Source organism: Diospyros lotus, chromosome 1 (genome assembly GCF_014633365.1).
Source record: "Diospyros lotus cultivar Yz01 chromosome 1, ASM1463336v1, whole genome shotgun sequence".
In the NCBI taxonomy this organism is placed as follows: domain Eukaryota; kingdom Viridiplantae; phylum Streptophyta; class Magnoliopsida; order Ericales; family Ebenaceae; genus Diospyros; species Diospyros lotus.
Genome location: NC_068338.1, coordinates 27264868 through 27285251, shown reverse-complemented (window position 1 = coordinate 27285251; position 20384 = coordinate 27264868). Strand labels below are relative to the sequence as shown.

General features: G+C 36.8%; 1 protein-coding gene across 2 annotated transcripts in view; it reads right to left on the bottom strand.

Annotated features, from left to right (window-relative positions):
- LOC127802681 (uncharacterized) overlaps positions 1-20384 on the bottom strand; it is a 69081-nt gene that overhangs the window by 45706 nt on the left and 2991 nt on the right. For both annotated transcript variants that reach the window (XM_052338640.1, XM_052338647.1), the window contains 7 exons: positions 6892-6966; positions 5401-5479; positions 3114-3178; positions 2835-2924; positions 1843-1932; positions 1617-1703; positions 1352-1435 (listed from right to left, as the gene is read on the bottom strand). In XM_052338640.1, coding sequence (XP_052194600.1) covers positions 1352-1435; positions 1617-1703; positions 1843-1932; positions 2835-2924; positions 3114-3178; positions 5401-5479; positions 6892-6966 — 570 coding nt within the window. The remainder of the gene's footprint in view (positions 1-1351; positions 1436-1616; positions 1704-1842; positions 1933-2834; positions 2925-3113; positions 3179-5400; positions 5480-6891; positions 6967-20384) is intronic.

Below are 20384 nucleotides of genomic sequence, written 5' to 3'. Positions count from 1 at the left end.
AATGGGGGAAGAAATCAGTAGAAAGGGAGAGAGTAATAGAGAGAAATGAGAGGGAGAATTGGAGAGAAATGTAGAGAGGAAAATAGAGATTCAATATCAATTTTTCAGCATATCAATCTTCTCTTACCATGGCCTTTTTATAGGCATAGGTAGCCCCTTAACTAATTTCTAACAGCACCCATGTGCTCCTAACAAACAACCAAATATCTCCTAACAAACTAATATGAGCCTATTATAATATTACCCCTTTTATTATATCTCTATCCAATATTATCCTTCTAATCCTCCTAGGGACATGACAAGTGCTTCATAAGAGGATCAGATGGTCAAGTATCAGCCACCATATCCAACTTTCCACCCCCTGCCAGACTAGTCATCAAATAATGCAAAGAAAGCCACATCAAAATCCAATGAACAATCCTAGTGATTATGCCTAAAAAGGAGTGACCAAACAATGTGTGTGTGTGTGTGTGTGTGTGTGTGTGTGTGAGAGAGAGAGAGAGAGAGTTACAAATGTGACTGTATCCGCAGCAATTTCAAAGAAGGTCATCCAAACACCTCATAAAGAGACCTTCTACAACTCGCAAAGAGGTTTGTACATGCACCAACTAGACAACCAAAATCTAATAAAACTGGTTGGGAAAAAGATTTCCAAAACAAAACAAATTCCCCTCCCCATACCTGAACTAGAAAAGGACCATGGTGGTACACCAATCTTCAAATGCCAACCAAATTTGTCTTCCGCAACCCTCCTCCAAATGCTATTTTGTTCAACTGCAGATCTCCACAACCACTTTGTATAACTAACTGGAGAAAATTGGTGCAAATCTCCAAAGTGCAGATTTCTTTCTCTTGGTATAGTTGTTTTCCAGGCTGTGTTCACTCATCATTAAACCAAGACTTGGACTACGATGAGCTATTAGTGATTTTTAATGTGTTTTGAACCTATTCTGCTGTATGTGTTAGCTTTTTGGCACCTCTTTATATGCATATCTTTTGCTTATCAGAACACACACAAAAAGGAAGAAAATGCAAAAAAGTTGTTTATCACAATCAACAGACTCAAAAGATGAATATATAGCTAACAGAAAATAAAAGCAAAAAAAATAACAGAAAATCTTGGTTTGCTCGAGAAATAAAATGAAACAGGAAGAACTTTCTGGGCTGAAGTATAAAAAACATAAATCACAACAAGGTTTTGTACTCAACAAAATATTACACAGTAGCCAGTTGAACCAACAATAACCGGTAATCAGTTCAATCATGCCTCTGGAAATGAAGGGCACAATGAAAAAACATTTCAGAGAGAAAACTATTATCCCATAGAAAAGTAAGATACTAATGTACTGACAGTTATATAGCCCTGCTCTTTGAACTCTTGGCACACCCCTAATAAAAGTGAATCCAGTTTTTGAAGAGTTTTTCCCAGCCAAACCTGCAAGAATAATACAAAAAGGCCCACAACATAAACAACTGCTGCATGCAAACAGTGAAATAACAAAATATAATAGATGGTCAGTCCCATGGTCAAATCATTGTCAAAGGAAAGCTTAAAGATGGCTTTCATGTACCCCTGGCAAGACAAAAGAAACATAAATAGTTTTTTAAAGTTTCACCTCAACACCACGGCTCATCTCTTGTACAGCTGAAAGCCCAGAAAAACTATCTAAAATTTGCAAATACTCAGATAGGACTTGGAATGCCTGCATAATACAATAAGTATTTGGTGAACAATTTTTGGTAGAAAACCTATAACCAACAAATTATATGCAACCTAAGTAAAGAATGGAGAATTGAACTGCAATATTTCACACACCAGAACCAAAAAATTCAACATCCAACCTTAAAGAAGTTTCCTTCCTCAACATGGTTTTCAAGGGCCACTTGCATGTCCAATGCATGACGAAGCTCAGTTAAAACTGGAAGCATGTCCTGAATGTTGCAACATATGGTTCAGGGAAACAATTTTTATCAGATTCCTGTGATTATGTTAAGCATGAGGTCAACTCTAGACAAGCTGGCAGGCATTCAGCATAGAATCTGAGCAGCATTACGTGCAACACCAATCAATGACAAACTAACCTCTTAATCATTCAATAACTGAGAAATTGCAGTCAATAATTTTTATAGTTTGTGATTAGTAAAAATGCATTCCCCATAATCAAATAACATCTTCAACACTTATCCCAAGCTGTGAAAAGAAAAGGAAAGAAAGAGAAGAAAAGAAGCAGTTTGATAAACTAATAAGAACAGGAAACAACATTCTACCCTTAAATTTTGGTTGCAAGAAAGAAGCATCTAGCACATTTTAGCAATTGCAGACTTACTTGGCAGTCAATCCAAGGTCTTAAAAGTTACAGAAACATTTACCGTTATAGTCAAAAATGCAATTATCTCAGCTAAAGTAAAATATCATATGCAATTATAACAGAACACGGTTTCTCAATGCTCACACAAAGTAGGAGCAACAAGAACTTACAGAAAGACTTCATTGAGGCATCTCAAAAGATAATGTAAGCTTCTGATACAATGAACAGATATTGATATAATCTTGCGAGAGAAACACCGAAAGGGCATATGAACAGATATTCATATGAACAACTATCAATTTGAAAGTCTCCAGTAAAATTTCCCACAAAACAACATTAGCCTAGGGATAAAATTGGAAAATATCAAATTATTGCAAAAACCATTAGATACCTCAAAAATATCTTCTCTTAGAGCAATCCTATGCTTATGGAAAACAACAGAAAAAGAAAAAAGGAAAAGAAAAAGAAAAAGAGAAAAAATAAAGATTGATTTGCCAGAGTGTCTGGGAAACAAAGAATGAATACCAGAAGAACTTGCTTCTTTCTGGAACTTGTTGTGACAATAAGATCCCTTGATACCTCATTCCTCGAGGAGGTTAAATGCCTTCTCCCATTCTGTGATGCCAAATGAACAACAGTAATGAAAGCCATAACTTTATTAAGGTAAAGTACCCATTAATAAATGAAATACCACTACCGAAAATGAATAAATTAAATAGGATAATTGAAATATCTCAGTTGTATTAAATTGACTGCCAGTCAAATCTGACGGTGATTTCAACTACAATACCATCACCCGCTTACCATGCAAATCACATTTGCCACCTTCAAGTCTTTCTCCAATTCCCTCACCAAATGCATCCCCTTCACTGGCCCCAAAAAAAAAAAAATCACACATGTTGATACCAAGTAATATAAACTAAGTGCATTCACATCTCAACTGCAAAAAGGCAAGGAATCCTCTTCCTCCCAGAAAAGGAAAAACAAAGCTTCATCCAGTATAATAATACCATTGAAACAACTATAACACATATGAGGAAAAGGGTAAGACTGGGTCCTGAAAAATATATTTTAATAAGCCAAAACATTCAGGAAAGAACACCAACAAAAGGTCACAACTGATACCCATTTAAGGTATACACGAACAGTGAAACATACTAATGGCTACTCACACACACAAAAAAAAAAACATACTAATGGCTGAAAGATTTGATTGTTCTCAAAAAAACAGCACAAATGACAAAATCCAGAAACTCAAAATAATAGCAAGAAAATAGAAGAGACTCCTCAAGCCAAAATAAATAGGTAAATAAAACAAGAAAGAAACAGAAAAGAGAATAAAGCAATAGCGCAACAAAGTCAAAGAGACTCCTCAAGCCAAATATATAAAATGATGATATACTGCTTGATTAAATGAAATTAAGTCATCTATTACATTCTAAAGATTAATGTTGTAAATGAAGTCAACCAAAACAAAACAGATAATTATCAAAAGGTAGAAACTTCCAATCACAAGGCGCACAGTGAAGTGATGCCATATTTTTTTGACATTCTCATGGAAAAGAATGCATCAGCTCTTCAACATTGTAGGAATGGTAGGCAAGCTACTATCACTGAGAAACTAATGGTATCCAGACTTATATTCTTACAATAACTTGAGCTTAGTATTGACGCCTTCTTTTGTTTCATCACCATCACTACAACATCAGCAAATAGCATACATCATTCCACCTCTACTTGAACATGTTTATTAAGTTCATCTATTACTATGGAAAACAGGTAAGGACTTTATGCATATCCCAAATGCAATCCCCTTGTAATTGGAAAAGCTTCAATATCTCCTCTACATGTTCTGAAACTTGTCTCTACTCCATGATACATGTCTTTAATAACTTGCATATGAGCAATTCCGACTCCTTTCTTCTCTAAAACCCTCCATGAGACTTTTTTAGACACTTTACATAAACTTTTTCTAGATCTATAAACAACATATGTAAATCCTTTTAGTTATCTCCATGCCTTTCCATTAGGCGCCTCAACAAATATGTAACTTCCATTGTTGACCTACCAGGCATGAAATCAAATTGATTTTCAGATACCTTGGTTTCTCTTCTTGACCTTTGCTCAATCACTCTCTCTCAAAGTTTCATAGTGTGACTCATTAACTTGATTCCTCTATAATTTTTGTTAAACCAAGGAGCATTAGAATTGCAATTATACCGAATTGGAAATGCAGCGTGCGCACAGATGTATTGGATCAATTAAGAACAACAAAACAGTAATGAAAAATACTGACAACATAAACCAAACCATGCGGAGACAACTAATTTATCCTGGTTCAAATCATTCGATTGAATGATCATACATCCAGCCTTCAAACCCCTCAAGAGTAGTCTTCCTTTGAATTGAATGAATCAGTACACAGCCTTACACACGAGTACACTTCTTGATCTTTCCGAGATTACAAACTATTACTTTTCTAGCCTTTCCTCTCACAACAGAATGCACTTGTCTAATCATGTTGTCAAATGACTAACCTTTGCCCTCTTATTTATAGACTATAAAAGGGCGGACTGATCTATACATCATAACCGGGTTAGATATTACCGGTTTTACCCCCAAATAAACAAGTTACCATTGGAACAAAACCGCCTAACTAAACCAGCTGCTTGACACATTTACTACTTCACTGACTCCTGGGGCCTACTCAAGGCAAACTTGCTAACAATTACCACAATTTTGAACATCCTTTGTTCTTGTAAATAGGCGCTAAAATGACCATCCATCAGAAAGAAAATGCACATTAAATATAAAACTAATATACTGAGAAGATATGACCTCATTAGATATGACATAATTCTGTGCAAGTATTTTATTGCTTTTAGAAGTCTAGTGCTAAAAGGATTGAAGTACACCAGGAACATAAAAAGGACTTAGCAAGGAAGTCTAACAAAATACTGCAATTTATACATCAATTGCAGGATGGATATTAAACCAAACCTCAAACATAATTTGGAAATAACTTGGAACTAAATATAAGCATTTAAAAAACAACCAAATAAAGGTAGCTGATCTTTGACAAGAACATTACCCATTTCTTCATGATGCTCCATAACATGGTGGGATAAGCGTTCAGCAATCCTATCCAGTTGTGCTAATCTAAGAGCAGCCTGTAAAAGCATGGAAAACAGATTGTTGTGTAAGTAACAGGATACAAAATGGTACCCCTCAACAAGCACATACCTAAAAAGATCAGCCAAACTCCCTCCCAGAAAGGAAAAAAAAAAATAACACAACAAAAAATAACAAAGAGCAGAGTAGAGAGACAGAGAGGTGAGAAAGGAAAAGAACACAAAGAAATATTCCAGGGAAGGTCAAACATGAGTCAATAGGTCATGGACATGTCCTCCAACTAATCAACGAAGACTGAATGTGTCAACAGCAATAATATGCATGAACTACTGAAATAATGAGTACATAGATCTTATCAATCAATATGACAAGCACAAGTACCAGGGAAGTTAGTGTCTGGTCCATCATCAGTCTAAACAAATATTCCACCTAAAGAGATCTCACAAACCAATAACAATCAAAACAGATCAAATTCCGTTGGCAGATCGTACTTTGTCCAAGGGAATTCATGATGCTAGCTATATCATCAATAAAAAAGAATAAAAAGATCCCATTTACCTAACCCAAAAAAAAAAAGAAAAGAACAAAAAGATCTACTAATGAAATGGTAGGCCTTCAATTGAACCAAATAAACCCCAATCAATGCTTTCCTTTATCCATTAAGAATTGAATCAGTATCATATATTCTTGAGTACAAGAAAAATGATTTAAGAATTTATAAACTACCCATTAACTTTAGTTTCTGATTGACCTTATAAGAAAAGAAGTCCCTGCACTATTGGATGCATAACATTTTAGTACTCAGGCAGCTTAATACAGGTATCAAGAGTCACCATGATAATAATAAATAAATCAGCATAACTTTCAAGTAAAAAGCCCCTTAGGATAATTGGTATGATTTTGCACAACTTTTCGAAATTCAGGAAAATAGCAGACGGAGAGAGGTAATGATGTGTAAAACTAATAGATTGACCTTATTAGAAACAAGTCCACTATAGGAGGAATACATTTTAGTAAGCAGGCAGGTTAATGCAGGTATCAACAGTCACCATGATAATAAATAAGTCAGTGAAATGTTTCAGTGAAAAACTGATAGGATAATTCGTATGGTTTTGAACAACTTTCCAAAAATGCAGGAAATAACAGATGGAGACAAGTAATAATGTGTAAAAGTAACAGATTGAGCAATAACTGCATAAAACATGGAAAATCAAAAGAGTAACTAGAGGCAGAGTCTGTGCATCCCTTCAGTATGAAAACAAATGACAGAGGAAATAGCATGGAGTTTCAAATCTATAAAGCATAAAAGCTCAAATTTCAGTGGGACATCCAAAAATCCTCATGGGTATGGAGAAGGGAGACAGGACATAATAGCCTTCAGAAAGAGGTAAACTTAAATAGCTTTTTTTTAAAACATAGATGTGAGGGAAAAAGGAGACTTCCATGCTACCTTTTCCTCAAAATAAGCTATATCATTTTCCTCAGAAGGGACATTCTGTAGAACATGTCTTACTGGGTCAAAGTCCTGCACACAATGAATTCTACCAGCTTTCAGTTATCTGTGAACCAGAAAATTAATCTGATAAAATAATGATAGATACAAAGAAAAGTACAAACATTCAGAATGAAGAAAATAAATAAATAAATAAAGTCAAATAGATTTAGCACAGGAAGCAAAAAATAAATAAAAAACACTGATAGATTGTGGCAAAAGCTGAGCTGGAACATAAATTGGATCAGACATAAACCATACAACTCACCATATCATTCATATTCATTTTAACAGACTTGAAGAAAAGGAAAAGGCTTTGCCTCTCTCAAAGCTTAAAAAAGTCCCCACCAATATCCTACCATCTCAAAGAAATCCAAGAGCTCCAAAAACATAATATCAAATAGGAACAACTGTTAATGAGAGCACCACAATACACTTATAATGGAGGCACAAGTTTATATTTCTCCCTTCTTTTCTCAGAAGGTGTTGCAAAAAGGAGCTGAATGCCATATCAGGTTTCAATTAACTTGACTTCACATCTTAGGCAAGTCAAATGCATCATGCAAAAAATACATTATGCACAAAACAGTGACTCCATTAACTCTTATTGAAGAGGGGAAAAAGAATTCAATTCATAAATAAGGATCATATATCACAAACCGTGGGAGCCTAACAAATTTTCCTTCTCAAGTTTTGCTAGCTAAAACAGGATCATTTCTATACATTATCAAAGATGAATAAATAAATAACTTCCAAAGAAAATGTCAAGCTTAAGAAAATTAAGATAGACCTTCATTTACATAGGTTACCGCAACTTTCCAGGATAACGTTTACATATCTTATAGGTGCCTTTAGGAAATCACAGAAATTTGTCAAACCTATTGTTTGAACACATGGTAGATTAATATGTCTTCCAAAGTCTAGTTTAATTTCAAGAGCTTTGCAAAATGTTGAGAAATAGATAAAGTTGGAAAATTTAGGGATGTCTACTTAGGAAGAACGTAGGGGACACTGTCCTGCAAGTAGTAAGTACAAAATTTGGGAAAGTTTAAAGCTGCTTTTAAAGTTTAGGAGCCTACAAAAGCACATATCAGCAAAGCAAACTAGTTTCAAGCTGCTTTTAATTAGTTTAGGGGCCTACAAAAATTGACCAGAAAAGGGGAAAGTTAAACTTTCAAAAGCTGTAATAAAAGAGTAATATTTTAAGAGATTAGTGAAGAAGAGAGAATTTTGGTCCATTTAAAGCTAAGAACTGTACTTGCAAAAAAAGATGATATGTTTTCTTCAGGCACAAGGATCAAATAGACTCTTTTTTTTTTTTTTTTTTTTTGGGGGGGGGGGGGGATGTTGTCATGATGTAGGAATTACTGGACAGGGGAAACTTTGAGATAGACCTGGTCGAATTTTATAGACAAAAAAGGCAAAAAGGGGAGGGGGGAGGGAGAGAGAGTTTAAAATCTTCAAATTGTCAAGAACGCGGTTGCCATACAATTAGAAACATTACATGGCTTGATATGGATTTTATAAAGCTACCCCCAGATGGGATTTTCACCTAAAATTTAGAAACTGATATGTAAACTTGATGAAATCTATCTAGAACCAAATAGGACCTATAGCCTTGACCAATATCAGAATACATTGGTCACTGCTACACCTTATATACAGAGAAAACTGAAATGATAAAAATACAATTCATTGACAAAGCACTATGTATAATAAAATAATTAGATATAATTAGTGTGGAAGGATTGGTTTCAGACCAATCAAAGCAGTGATTGTATTTTTATGCTTGTATATGTTGTTGTAGAGGATCTGTTTTATTGTAGGCGGTTAAAAGAATTTGTTAGGCTGTTGAGGCTAGTATATAAGCTAGCCTCGTCATTGCTCTCAAGAAGGCTTGTAATTCTTTTCTTCTTTCAATACAATTTAGTGAGGAATTTTTCTTCCTTTTGTTTTTTGTTTCTTTCCACTATGAAGCTCTCGCTTCATGGAATAAAAACCATCAACTAACTTCAATGGCTTCTCGCAATTCTACCTCTCCATCATTGCCTCATTCTTCTTCTACTGTTAAGATTAGGAGCACTAGGATCCTCTCAATTCAATGTCAATCTCTCTCACTCTTAGTCGAAACAAGAAACAACAACAAAAATAATAAACTGAAAAACAAGAACATAATTTAAATGACTGGAAACAACCAAACCATACAAGTGAACACGCGCAACTTATCATGGTTCGGATTGCACCAGTTGCAACCCTACATCCAGTGTCCAAACCCCACAAAGCAGTCTTTCTTTATTGATTAAACCTATTAGTACAATGGCAGCCCTTCTCTTTCTATACCCGAGTACAACAATCCTTCATCCTGCAAGATCACAAAGCTACCTTCCTGGCCTTTCTCTCATAATGAAATTGCACTCAATAACAATAGAAATGAGAAGATGCTTGATCACTCTCTTCCCTTTCTATCCCACCCGAGTACAATCTTCTTAGAGATTACAAAGAACTTTCTTGGACATGAATCTTTCCTCACACACTGCACTCAAACATAGAGAATGAAAATGAATTGTGTCGCACACACACCCCATGCCCCTCTATTTATAGACTACGCGGATATCCCAATGAAGACATAAACATATTTACAGTTTAACCCCCCCCCCCCAACTATCACTAATTATAGATTGGGATATAAACTCATATTTAATTCTTCGTTAACCCTCAAATGCACTGCTTTCACTGATCTTCTTATCCTATACTCGAGACAACTTTTTAACATCAACTTTGTCCTCGGCCACTGCATCTGATTTTTCAACAGTAGCAAAGGCTTTTAATTTCATTCCTACTAAGCTTGATTCCGAAAATTACCTCTATTAGAAGGTGCAGATCTTGGCCACAATTAGGGCTTTTGATCCGTTGCATTTCATCAACAAGGCCACACCACCTCCTAAGTACATCGCGTCCGAGCATGAAGAGCCAGTTGTTAATTCAAAGTATCTTAGCTGGATTAAGTCAAATCAGCTACTCTTATGATGGTTATTCTCTACTATAGACAAGGATGTTCTCAGCCAGGTAACTCACTGCGAGTCAGCGACTGAGGTATGGACAATTCTTGAGAACTTGTATTCTCAACAGACTGTTGCTAGGTCTTTTCAGTTAAAGCAACAACTTAGATCTATTAAGAAGCATGAGTTGTCCATAAATGCTTATATCTTGAAGATTAAGACTATAGGTCATGCCTTAGCGGCTATTGGAGAGCCTCTTAATGATAAAGATTTGTTAATGGCAATTTTACATGGCTTGGATGATGATTATGAAATTGTTATAAGCTTGATTACATATCAAATGGATGAAATCAGTATAGAAAAGGTTCAATATCTCCTACTGATGCATGAACAAAGACTTGTAGCGAAGCATGTATCTAATTTGTCCTTTGTACATGACTGTGATTCTGTAATTGTGCATGTTAACGTGGCCCCACAACTGTCTAGAGGAGGAAGTAGTTCTAGTAGAGGAAATTTTTCTGGTAGAGGTCAATTTAGTGCACGAGGCGGTGGTTATAAAGGAGGTCAAGGTAGAGGTAGGACCTTTGGTAGGCGCATTTACTGCCAATTGTGTGGGAAACCCGACCATTTTACTGATAGATGTTTCCATCGATTTGATAGGACATTCTAGCACAATGTGAGTTCCTTTGGTAAAGAAGGTGGTGTTGTCCAGTCTGATCCTTAGGCCTTTGTCACATCTCAAGAGTCTAATAGCGATTTCCATGGGTCTAATGGAGCTTCTTGACTGATCTAGGGTTTGCATCTAGGGCTCACTACGGCTATTCACCACTCTTCAGAAACACAGTCTCGAGTTTACTCATCAACACCTCATCCTCATGTTGACCCTTCTTGGTGCGTAGACGCTGATGCTATGAACCATATTACTTCCAGTTTGAGCAATCTGTCTCTCCATTCTCCCTATGGTGGCAATGATAAAGTTGCAGTAGGCCAGTAAGACTCTTCCTATTGCTAATGTTGGACTTAGCCAAATGTTTACTCAGACTAACCCTACTTCTCTTTTTTCTTTACCACGCATTCTTCATATTCCTAGTATGAAGAAGAACTTGATTAGTATTTCTCAGCTTATTAATAATCATCTTGTGGTTGTTAAGTTTCACTCTAATTGTTGTTTGATTAAGGATAAGGATTCAGACTAGGTGCTACTTCGAGGAACACTTAAGGATGGTCTGTATCAGCTTGCACCAGCATTTGTTCATGCTGATTCCCAAGCTGTTTCTTCTTGCTCATCTAGCCATCCTGTTGTGGCTGCTTTTCCCAGGGCATCTAATGTTCTTTCAAAGATGTCCAATGAGTATTTTGTTTCTAGATTGAATAATTGTAAAGGACAGAGTCTGTCCTCTTCTAGTGGATCACCTAGCATGCATTGGGCTTATGTTGATAGGGTTTGTCAGCAATGGCATGCTAGATTGGGTCTTCCTTCTTACCGTGTATTGCAACACATTCTTAATAAAATGAATATTCCTCGTTCTACTACCAATCTTTCATTTTGTGACTCTTGTAAGATGGGTAAAATGCATCAACTTCCTTTTATTAATTGTCCAATTATAGCAAAGAGTCCCTTGGAATTAGTGTATTTAGATTTGTGAGGTACTCATGTTCTTTCTACTGAGAGGTATCGTTATTACATTGTGTTTGTGGATGCTTACACTAGGTATACATGGTTGTATCCTTTGAGACGAAAATCTGATTCTTTGTCTATCTTTTAAAACCTTTCAAAAATTTGTTGAGCCGCAATTTCAATTTAAACTTAAGGCCTTCCAAACAAAATGGTGTTGTTGAACAAAAACATAGACATATAACTGAGATGGGACTTACTCTTTTAGCTCATGCTCACATGCATTTACAATTTTGGATAAAAGCCTTCCAAACAGCTGTTTATATCATTAATTTGCTACCGGCTTCACCCATTCAGTTCCAAACTCCTTTTGAAAAACTCTATCATAAACAGCCTGATTACATGCAGCTGCAACCCTTTGGTTGTGCTTGTTTTCCATATCTTAAACCTTATAACAAGCACAAATTTAATTTCCACTCTACCAAGTGTATAATTTTTGGCTACAGTCATGTGCAAGCTAGGTATAGATGCATGCATCTTTCGAGTAGAGTCTATGTGTCAAAACATGTTAATTTCAATCCTGAGGAGTTTCCTTTCTCTCAGTTGTTCTCTGCTTCACCAACCCATCAGTCAGTGTCTAATGGTCTATCAACTGATATTCTAAACTCTACTTGTCTAGCTCCTTGTTCATCTCCTCAAGTAGCACCACCAAATTCTTTTGTTCTTCCTCCTGTCACCAATTCTATTTTACCTTTTGCTGAGCAGACTTCTCCATGTCTTTCTTCTTCTTCTATTCCTATTGAGCCTGTTGCCCCAGCTAAGCCAACAAAATCTAAGGCTGCTCCAGCCTCTTCTATTCATCCAATGATTACTAGGGCAAAAGCAAAATAGATTGGTCTTTCTTCTCCTCATGCCTTAGTGAGCTCTCTAGAGCCAAATTCTATTCAAGCTCTCTTAGACCTGTTGGACGAGAATGAGGTTCCAAGTGGAAGGAGAAGTCTAAGTTAAAGAGGAGTGTGGAAGCTTTGCAACACTTGGTGAAGAGATTAAATCAGATTATATTAAGTTGTTTAAATTATGTTTTAGTTATAGATAATTGTTGTAAATTTGTATTTTATATATGTTTTATCTCCTAATCTTTAGGAGATAGTTCCTAGATTTTAGGAGTAGATTACTCAAAATCCTTTCCTACTTTAGGAAAGAGATTAAGTTGTAAACCTGTATATATTTTCAAAACCCTCTCAATATCAATCTAAGCAAGCAATCTCGATTTCCTAAGGTTTGTTTCATGGTATCAAAGCCCAGGCGCAGCAGTGACTTCTTTTAGTTTCGATCATGGCCGAAACAAACCCAAATCCAACCCTAACGAAAGCCTCAGCCACCAGTTCTCCGAGAACCTTTCTCCCACTTCTGTCTTCATCAAATCTCTCTACAACGCCTATTGATAACCACCCTCTACAAATTACTCAGCATACGCTAAATTGGAGTAATTTTAGAAAATGGTCTCAATCGATAATGTTAGCGTTCAAGGGCAAGGGCAAATCCAATTATCTAACCGAATCTATCCTCACTCCACCATCCACGACAGCCACCTATGGCCTTTGGGAGGCAGAGAATTCAACTAGCATGGCTTGGTTGATCAACTCTATGGAGCCTAAAATTGAGAGAACATACAAAATAGCAAAAGAGATTTGGGAATCAGTTCAAGAGATGTACTCGGACTTGGAGAATTCCTCTCAATGCTTTGAAATCTGATCTGCCATTAGGACAACCAAACAAGGTATGAGCAATGTTACTGAATATTTTAACGTTTTGGTGGAATTGTGGCATGAAATGGATATGTTTTATACCATCAGTTGTGAATCTCTAGTTAATAGCAACAAATACAATAAGATGATAGAAAAATATCGAATTTTTGACTTCCTATATGGCCTTAATCCCAAATTGGATGAAGTTCGAGGGAGAATCTTGGGCACAAAGCCCTTACCATCTCCTAAGGAAGTATTTGCAGAAGTAAGAAGGGAGGAAAGCAAGCATAAAGTGATGCTTCAGCACCAAACGAACCCTGTTTTGCCACACCAAAACTCAGCCCTTGCCTCTATCAAATAGGGAAAACTTCTTCCCAAGACTCAAGGAAGGGAAAAAAAAAATATGATGTGACCATTGCAAGAAATCGTATCACACTAAGGAAATTTGCTGGAAGATCCATGGCAAACCAGCAAATTGGAAGCCATGACCCAAGAAGGAGAGCCCCAGATCTGCATATAATGCAGAGGTTTCAGCAAATACTAAACCTAGTTTGAACCTATCCGAAGATCAAATACAAGCCTTGTACAGGCTCCTCAATCAAGGTACAGCCCAATCAAGTTCTAATAATCCACAGGCCACTACATCAGTAGCCTTGCAAGGTAATTCCCAGCAATACTCCTTAGCTTCTAAAAGGATTTCTAAGAACATATGGGTAGTTGATATTGGTGCATCAGATCATATGACAAATTCTACATGTTATATGACTAATTATATCTTATGTAACTCCTCCCTCAATATATCTATGGCTGATGAAACCACCTAACCTGCTTTGGGAATGGGAACAGTATGTATATCTAAACTCAGGCTCAATTCTATACTACATGTTCCTAGTTTGCAACATAACTTACTATTAATCAGTCGAATCACCAAGGATATGAATTACAATGTAATCTTCTACCCTTCTTATTGTGTGTTTCAGAATCAAACCTTAAGGAGGAGGATTGGCAATGCTAAGGTGTTGGACAGCCTTTACTGTCTTGCAAGAGATTTCCCTAATTCTTCTTCAAATAAAGTTGTCCTAAGCGTGACCACCAATGCCAAAGTCTTATTATGGCATAAACACTTAGGACACCCTAGCTTCCCTTATCTAAAATCTTTGTATCCCAATATTTTCAGCAATAAAGAGTAGATTCTTTCATGTGAACAATGCACTCTTGCTAAACTACCTAGATCACATCATCCTATTCAATTGTATAAGCCTTCTAAATCTTTCCATTTGATCCATAGTGATATTTGGGGTCCCTCTAAATGCCCTAATATTACTGGTTCTAGATGGTTTATTACCTTCATCGATGATCATTTTAGAGCTTGTTGGGTGTATTTAATGAGGGAGAAATTAGAACCTAGTAACATTTTCAAAAGATTTCATAAGTTTATTATGAATATATTTCAAACTTCTATTAAAATCCTTCGAACCAATAATGGCCAAGAGTATTTTTCAAATGATTTTACAAATTATGTGGTCGAGCATGGTATCTTTCACCAAAACTCTTGTCCATATACACCCCAACAAAATGGGGTAGCTAAAAGGAAAAATCAACATCTCTTAGAGGTGGCTAGAGCTATGATGTTTACCACTAATGTCCCTCGCTCTTACTGGGGAGAAGTTGTCCCCAAGTCGCTTATTTAATCAACCGCCTTCCCTCCCAAAACTTTGCAATTCCAAACCCCCCTTAGCATCCTTTGCACTTTGTATCCAAATGCCTCTTAACATTTTTTCCCTTGATCCTAAGGTCTCTGGATACATTGTGTATGTTCACAACAATGCTCTATCTCGAACCAAATTGGACCCTAAAGCTCACACATGCATCTTTATTGGGTATTCACGCTCTTAAAAGGGGTACAATAACTATTGTCCTACAAATCACAGATTTTTTGTTTCTACTGATGTTACCTTCTACGAGGATCTTCCATTTTATCCCATCACAGGCACAAAACCAATCCCTACTGATCCTCTTCCCTCCTTCTTTCCCATTGATACTATCCTACCAGTGTATTCTCAAGGGGAAGCATCCTCAACACCTTGTGATAACACACTGGCAAAACCAGTTGCTTCCCTTATTGAGCCTGCACATTTTGTTCTCCCCTATGTTTCTCATACCTCTGAATCTCCTCATCATTCTAAACATGAGAAAACAAGTTATGGCCCTAAATTTGGTCCTCATCATCCTTCCCCACATAAAACAGCTGATAACTTACTTACTCTAGAAGACCTAAAGGCCGACCAAAACCAAAGCAAGACCAACCATTACTCTCAGATGCTAGTCCATCAAAAGAGAATATGGTTAATGATGAGGGGACTGCTACACTCAAAAACAATACTGACAGTAATACTAGAGAGGAAGATGGCTTGGATTGCATTGTTCCTATAACTCTGAGAAAAGGGGTAAGGTCTTGTGTCAAATATCCTATGTCTAATCATTTAACATATGCCAAATTGTCTCCACAGTTTAGGGGATTTGTGGCCAAGATTGACAGCACTGAAATTCCTAAAAATATTCAGAATATTATGAGTGATCCTAAGTGGAGAGTGATTGTGATGGAAGAAATGGCTGCCCTAGTGGGAAACAAGACCTGGGAGATTGTTCCACTGCCTCCAAACAAGAAACTGATTGGATGCAGGTGGGTATTTATAATAAAACATAATGCAGAAGGAAGGATTGAGAGATACAAAGCTAGATTGATTGCCCAAGACTTCACTCAAACCTATGAGATTGAATATGAGGAAACATTTGCACCGGTTGCTAAGCTAAATTCTATCCGAGTGTTATTATCTACTGAATATGAGGAGACATTGGCCCCTCTTCCAATTCGACATTAAGAATGCTTTTCTTAATGGCGATTTGGATGAGTAAATCTATATGAAGGTTCCCCCCAGTTTTGAGCATTCGATTGATAATGGAAGTGTGTGCAAGCTAAAGAAGTCCCTCTATGGATTAAAATAGTCACCGAGGGCCTGGTTCCATAAATTTAGCATGACTTTCAACCAATTAGGGTATAAACAAGGACAATTTGATCACACCTTGTTCATTAAACCCACTGAAAAATAAAAAAAAAAATAAAAAAGGCTATATTGATTGTTTATGTTGATGATATTATTGTGACAAAGGATAATTTGTAGGAAATTGATAACCTAAAGAAGCAATTCAAGGCGGAGTTTGAAGTAAAAGACCTAGGAACCATGAGATATTTCCTAGGCGTGGAGGTGGCCCAAAGCAAAGAAGGCCTATTCATCTCACAACGAAAATATACCATGGATTTGCTAAAGGATATTGGAATGATGGCCTGCAGACCAGCTGGAACTCCTTTGGAAAAGGGCAGGAAAGTTGAAGAAAATTGTGATGATGCTCCGGTGGAAAGAGAAAGGTATCAAAGGTTAGTAGGAAGATTAATCTATTTGTCACTAACAAGGCCAGATGTAGCCTCTTCAATTAGTATAATCAGTCAATACATGCATTCTCCTACTCAAAGACACATGAGGGATGTTCATCATGTTCTAAGATACCTAAAGGGGACACGGGGGAAGGGATGATGTTTAAGAAAAAATAGGGGAATTGAAGGCTATGTGGATGCTGATTGGGTTGGTTCTAGAGAAGACAGCTAGTCAACTTCAGGGGATTGTACCAAGGTTTGGGGAAATATAGTCACATGGAGAAGCAAGAAGCAATCGGTTGTGACTCACAATAGTGCTGAAGTCGAGTTCCGTGCAATTGCTCATGGGATATGTGAGGTGATTTGGTTGGAAAGGCTAATGGAAGACTTAGGGATGCCTTTATCTCAACAAACAAAGGTATTTAGTGATAGCAAATCAGTTATAAGTATTATTAAAAATTTAATGCAACATGACCAAATGAAGCATGTGAGAATAGACCGAAGTTTTATAAAGAGAGAAACTGAAGGAGGAGGATAAGTCTGTCCTATATACCTTCCACTGATCAAGTAGCACATGTTTTGACAAAGGTGGTTGCAAGACCATGTTTTGAGTCCCTAATTAGCAAGCTATGAATGACTTCCATCTATTCACCAGATTGAGGGGGAGTGTTGGAAAAGAATGGGATTCTAAGTGAAAGGAGAAGTCTAAGTTAAAGAGGAGTGTGGAAGCTTTGCAACACTTGGTGAAGAGATTAAATCAAATTATATTAAGTTGTTTAAATTATGTTTAAGTTGTAGATAATTGTTGTAAATTTGTATTTTATATCTGTTTTATCTCCTAATCTTAAGGAGATAATTGTTCCTAGATTTTAGGAGTAGATTACTCAAAATCCTTTCCTACTTTATAGGAAAGAGATTAAGTTGTGAACTTGTATATATTTTCAAAGCCCGCTCAATATAAATCTAAGCAAGCATTCTCAATTTCCTAAGGCTTGTTTCAGACCCAAATTGGATAAAAGCTATGGAGGAAGAGTATTTTTCCCTATAGAGGAAGCACACATGGGATCTTGTTCCCTTTTCCTCATACATGAATCTGATTGATTGCAAGTGGGTTTTCAGGGTTAAGTACAATTCAAATAGCTCTATTATTAAGTACAAAGCTCGACTAGTTGCTAAGGGGTTTCTCCAAACACCTGGGGTTGATTTTGCCGAAACATTCAGTCTGGTTGTCAAGGCTCCTATAATTCAAGTCATGTTTTCTTTGGCTATCGCCTTTGGCTGGGATATCCAGCAGGTTGATATCAACAATGCATTTCTTAATGGGGATTTACATGAGGCAGTGTTTATGTCACAGCCTGAAGGTTTTGTGCATCAGCAGTTTCCTTCTCATGTGTGTCGCTTGAAAAATTCTCTCTATGGACTTAAGCAAGCTCCAAGGGCTTGGTATACTAAGTTGAGGTCAGCTTTGCAAGATTGAGGCTTTATTAGAGCTGTTTCAGATGCTTCCCTGTTCATTAAGAGGACTCCAACTTTTGTGTTGTTTGTGTTGGTATATATGGATGACATTCTGATTACTGGTTGCATGCTTGTATCCAGGATTTAGACATCTATTTCGCGCTCAAGACTCTTGGTTCAGTTAACTATTTCTTAGGGTTTGAAGCTTATAGGGACTCTACGGGTATCTACCTAACTTAGTCCAAATATACTCTGGATTTGTTAAAGAAGGCTGCAATGCAAGATTGCAAGCCTTGTGCCACTCCTATGAGTTCTGGTGTCTCCTTAACTGATGAGGGGGATTTGTTATCAGACCCTTCTCTTTATCGAACAGTCGTTGGCTCACTTCAATATCTGACTTATACAAGACCTGATGTGGCATTTGTGGTAAACAAGTTAAGTCAGTTTTTGTCCTCTCCCAAGGTTCAACATTGGTTGGCTTGCAAGAGGCTGCTTCGGTATCTAAAGGGTACAGTTGGTTTAGGGCTGGTTTTTACTCCTTACCCTCAAGATATATCTCTCGCAATGTACACCGATGTTGATCATGTAGGGTGTAAAGTTACTAGACGTTCTACTAGTGGCTTGTGTGTGTTCCTTGGCAACAACCTATTGGTTTGGAGTTCAAAGGAGGAGACAACATTGTAGCCAGATCTGTTGGTGAGGCTGAATATAGGGCAGTGGCACAAGGTGTGACAGAATTTCTATGGTCGAAGTCTCTGTTTTCAGAATTAGGTTATCCATGTGTTCATATGCTTATTCTTTGGTGTGATAACCTAGCAGCCAAGTGTATAGCAGAAAATCCAGTGTTCCATTCTAGAACTAAACATATCGAGATTGATGTACACTTTGTGAGAGAGAAAGTTGAACGTGGTGATGTTGAGATTCGGTATGTTCCTACATTGCATCAAGTGGCTGACATATTTACTAAAGGGCTGCCAAGGGATAGATTTATGTATTTGTGTGATAAGCTCGGCTTAAGGTGACACCCATGCTTCAGCATTCAGCAACTACAGGAAAGTCTGCTATGGAGTCTGGTTTAAGGGGGCAGGTGGAAGGATTGGTTTCAGACCAATCAAAGCAGTGATTGTATTTTTTATGTTTGTGTATGTTGTTGTAGAGGATCTGTTTTATTGTAGGCGGTTAAAAGAATTTGTTAGGCAGTTGAGGCTAGTATATAAGCTAGCCTTGTCATTGCTCTCGAAAAGACTTGTAATTCTTTTCTTCTTTCAATACAATTTACTGAGGAATTTTTCTTCCTTTTGTTTTCTGTTTCTTTCCACTGTGAAGCTCTAGCTTCAATTAGAAACTATCTGACATAATCATGAAATAAGAATCCAATATGACAAATATTGTCTCATGGTTCCAGTTAAATTGTGATAATTTTTCAACTTTTACCACTCCTTAAATTTACTTACTCTTCATCCTTCCCTGGTTCCAATAAACTCTTCTTAAACGTTCTACCATGTCTTCCTTACATTCCCAAGCCACATTGTTTTCGGCCTTAGAAAAAGCACATGTTATGGAAAATTGATGAAATGGCACATAACCATATTTTCAGCACCTAAAACAACAGTACTCATAAAGCCAGGAAAACAAAAATCACATACAAGCGACTAAATAAAGTTTTTTCTTTGTTTACTGCTTTATGAGAACTTTCCAGCGGTAATAGATCCAGAAAACATAACAAAATGTTGGAATTGGATTTTCTGACAACTTTTATGTGGTTTTCTAGATGATTCTGTTCTGTCTAGTCAACTTGAGGACAGCTTGACATGGTGGCCTTCACCTAGAGATTTTTTTTTTAATATTAGTTCTTTCTATGACATGCTTCATTAATGATGAAAGACTGCTATTTGGAGTTCAAGAGCTCCTGCCAGGTAGCTTTCTTAGTATGGTTGGCTAATGGGGTAATTCTATCAGCAGCAATCCTTAATGTTGATAATTTACAAAAAAGAGGCCAGATTATAATTCCTACTTTTCGTGAAAGAACAGTGCAAATCGCTTGATCATCTGCCTCTTCATTAGTGGGTAGAGAGAGCTTTTTTATGATTGCACATTTTCAGTTATGCCAGCTTCAGTTTTAAACTTCTAGTTTCCCTGCTGGTTAGGCTTGTCATTTTTGGAGCAAAGGCAGTTAGGAGACTCTTTAGCTTCACGGTGAT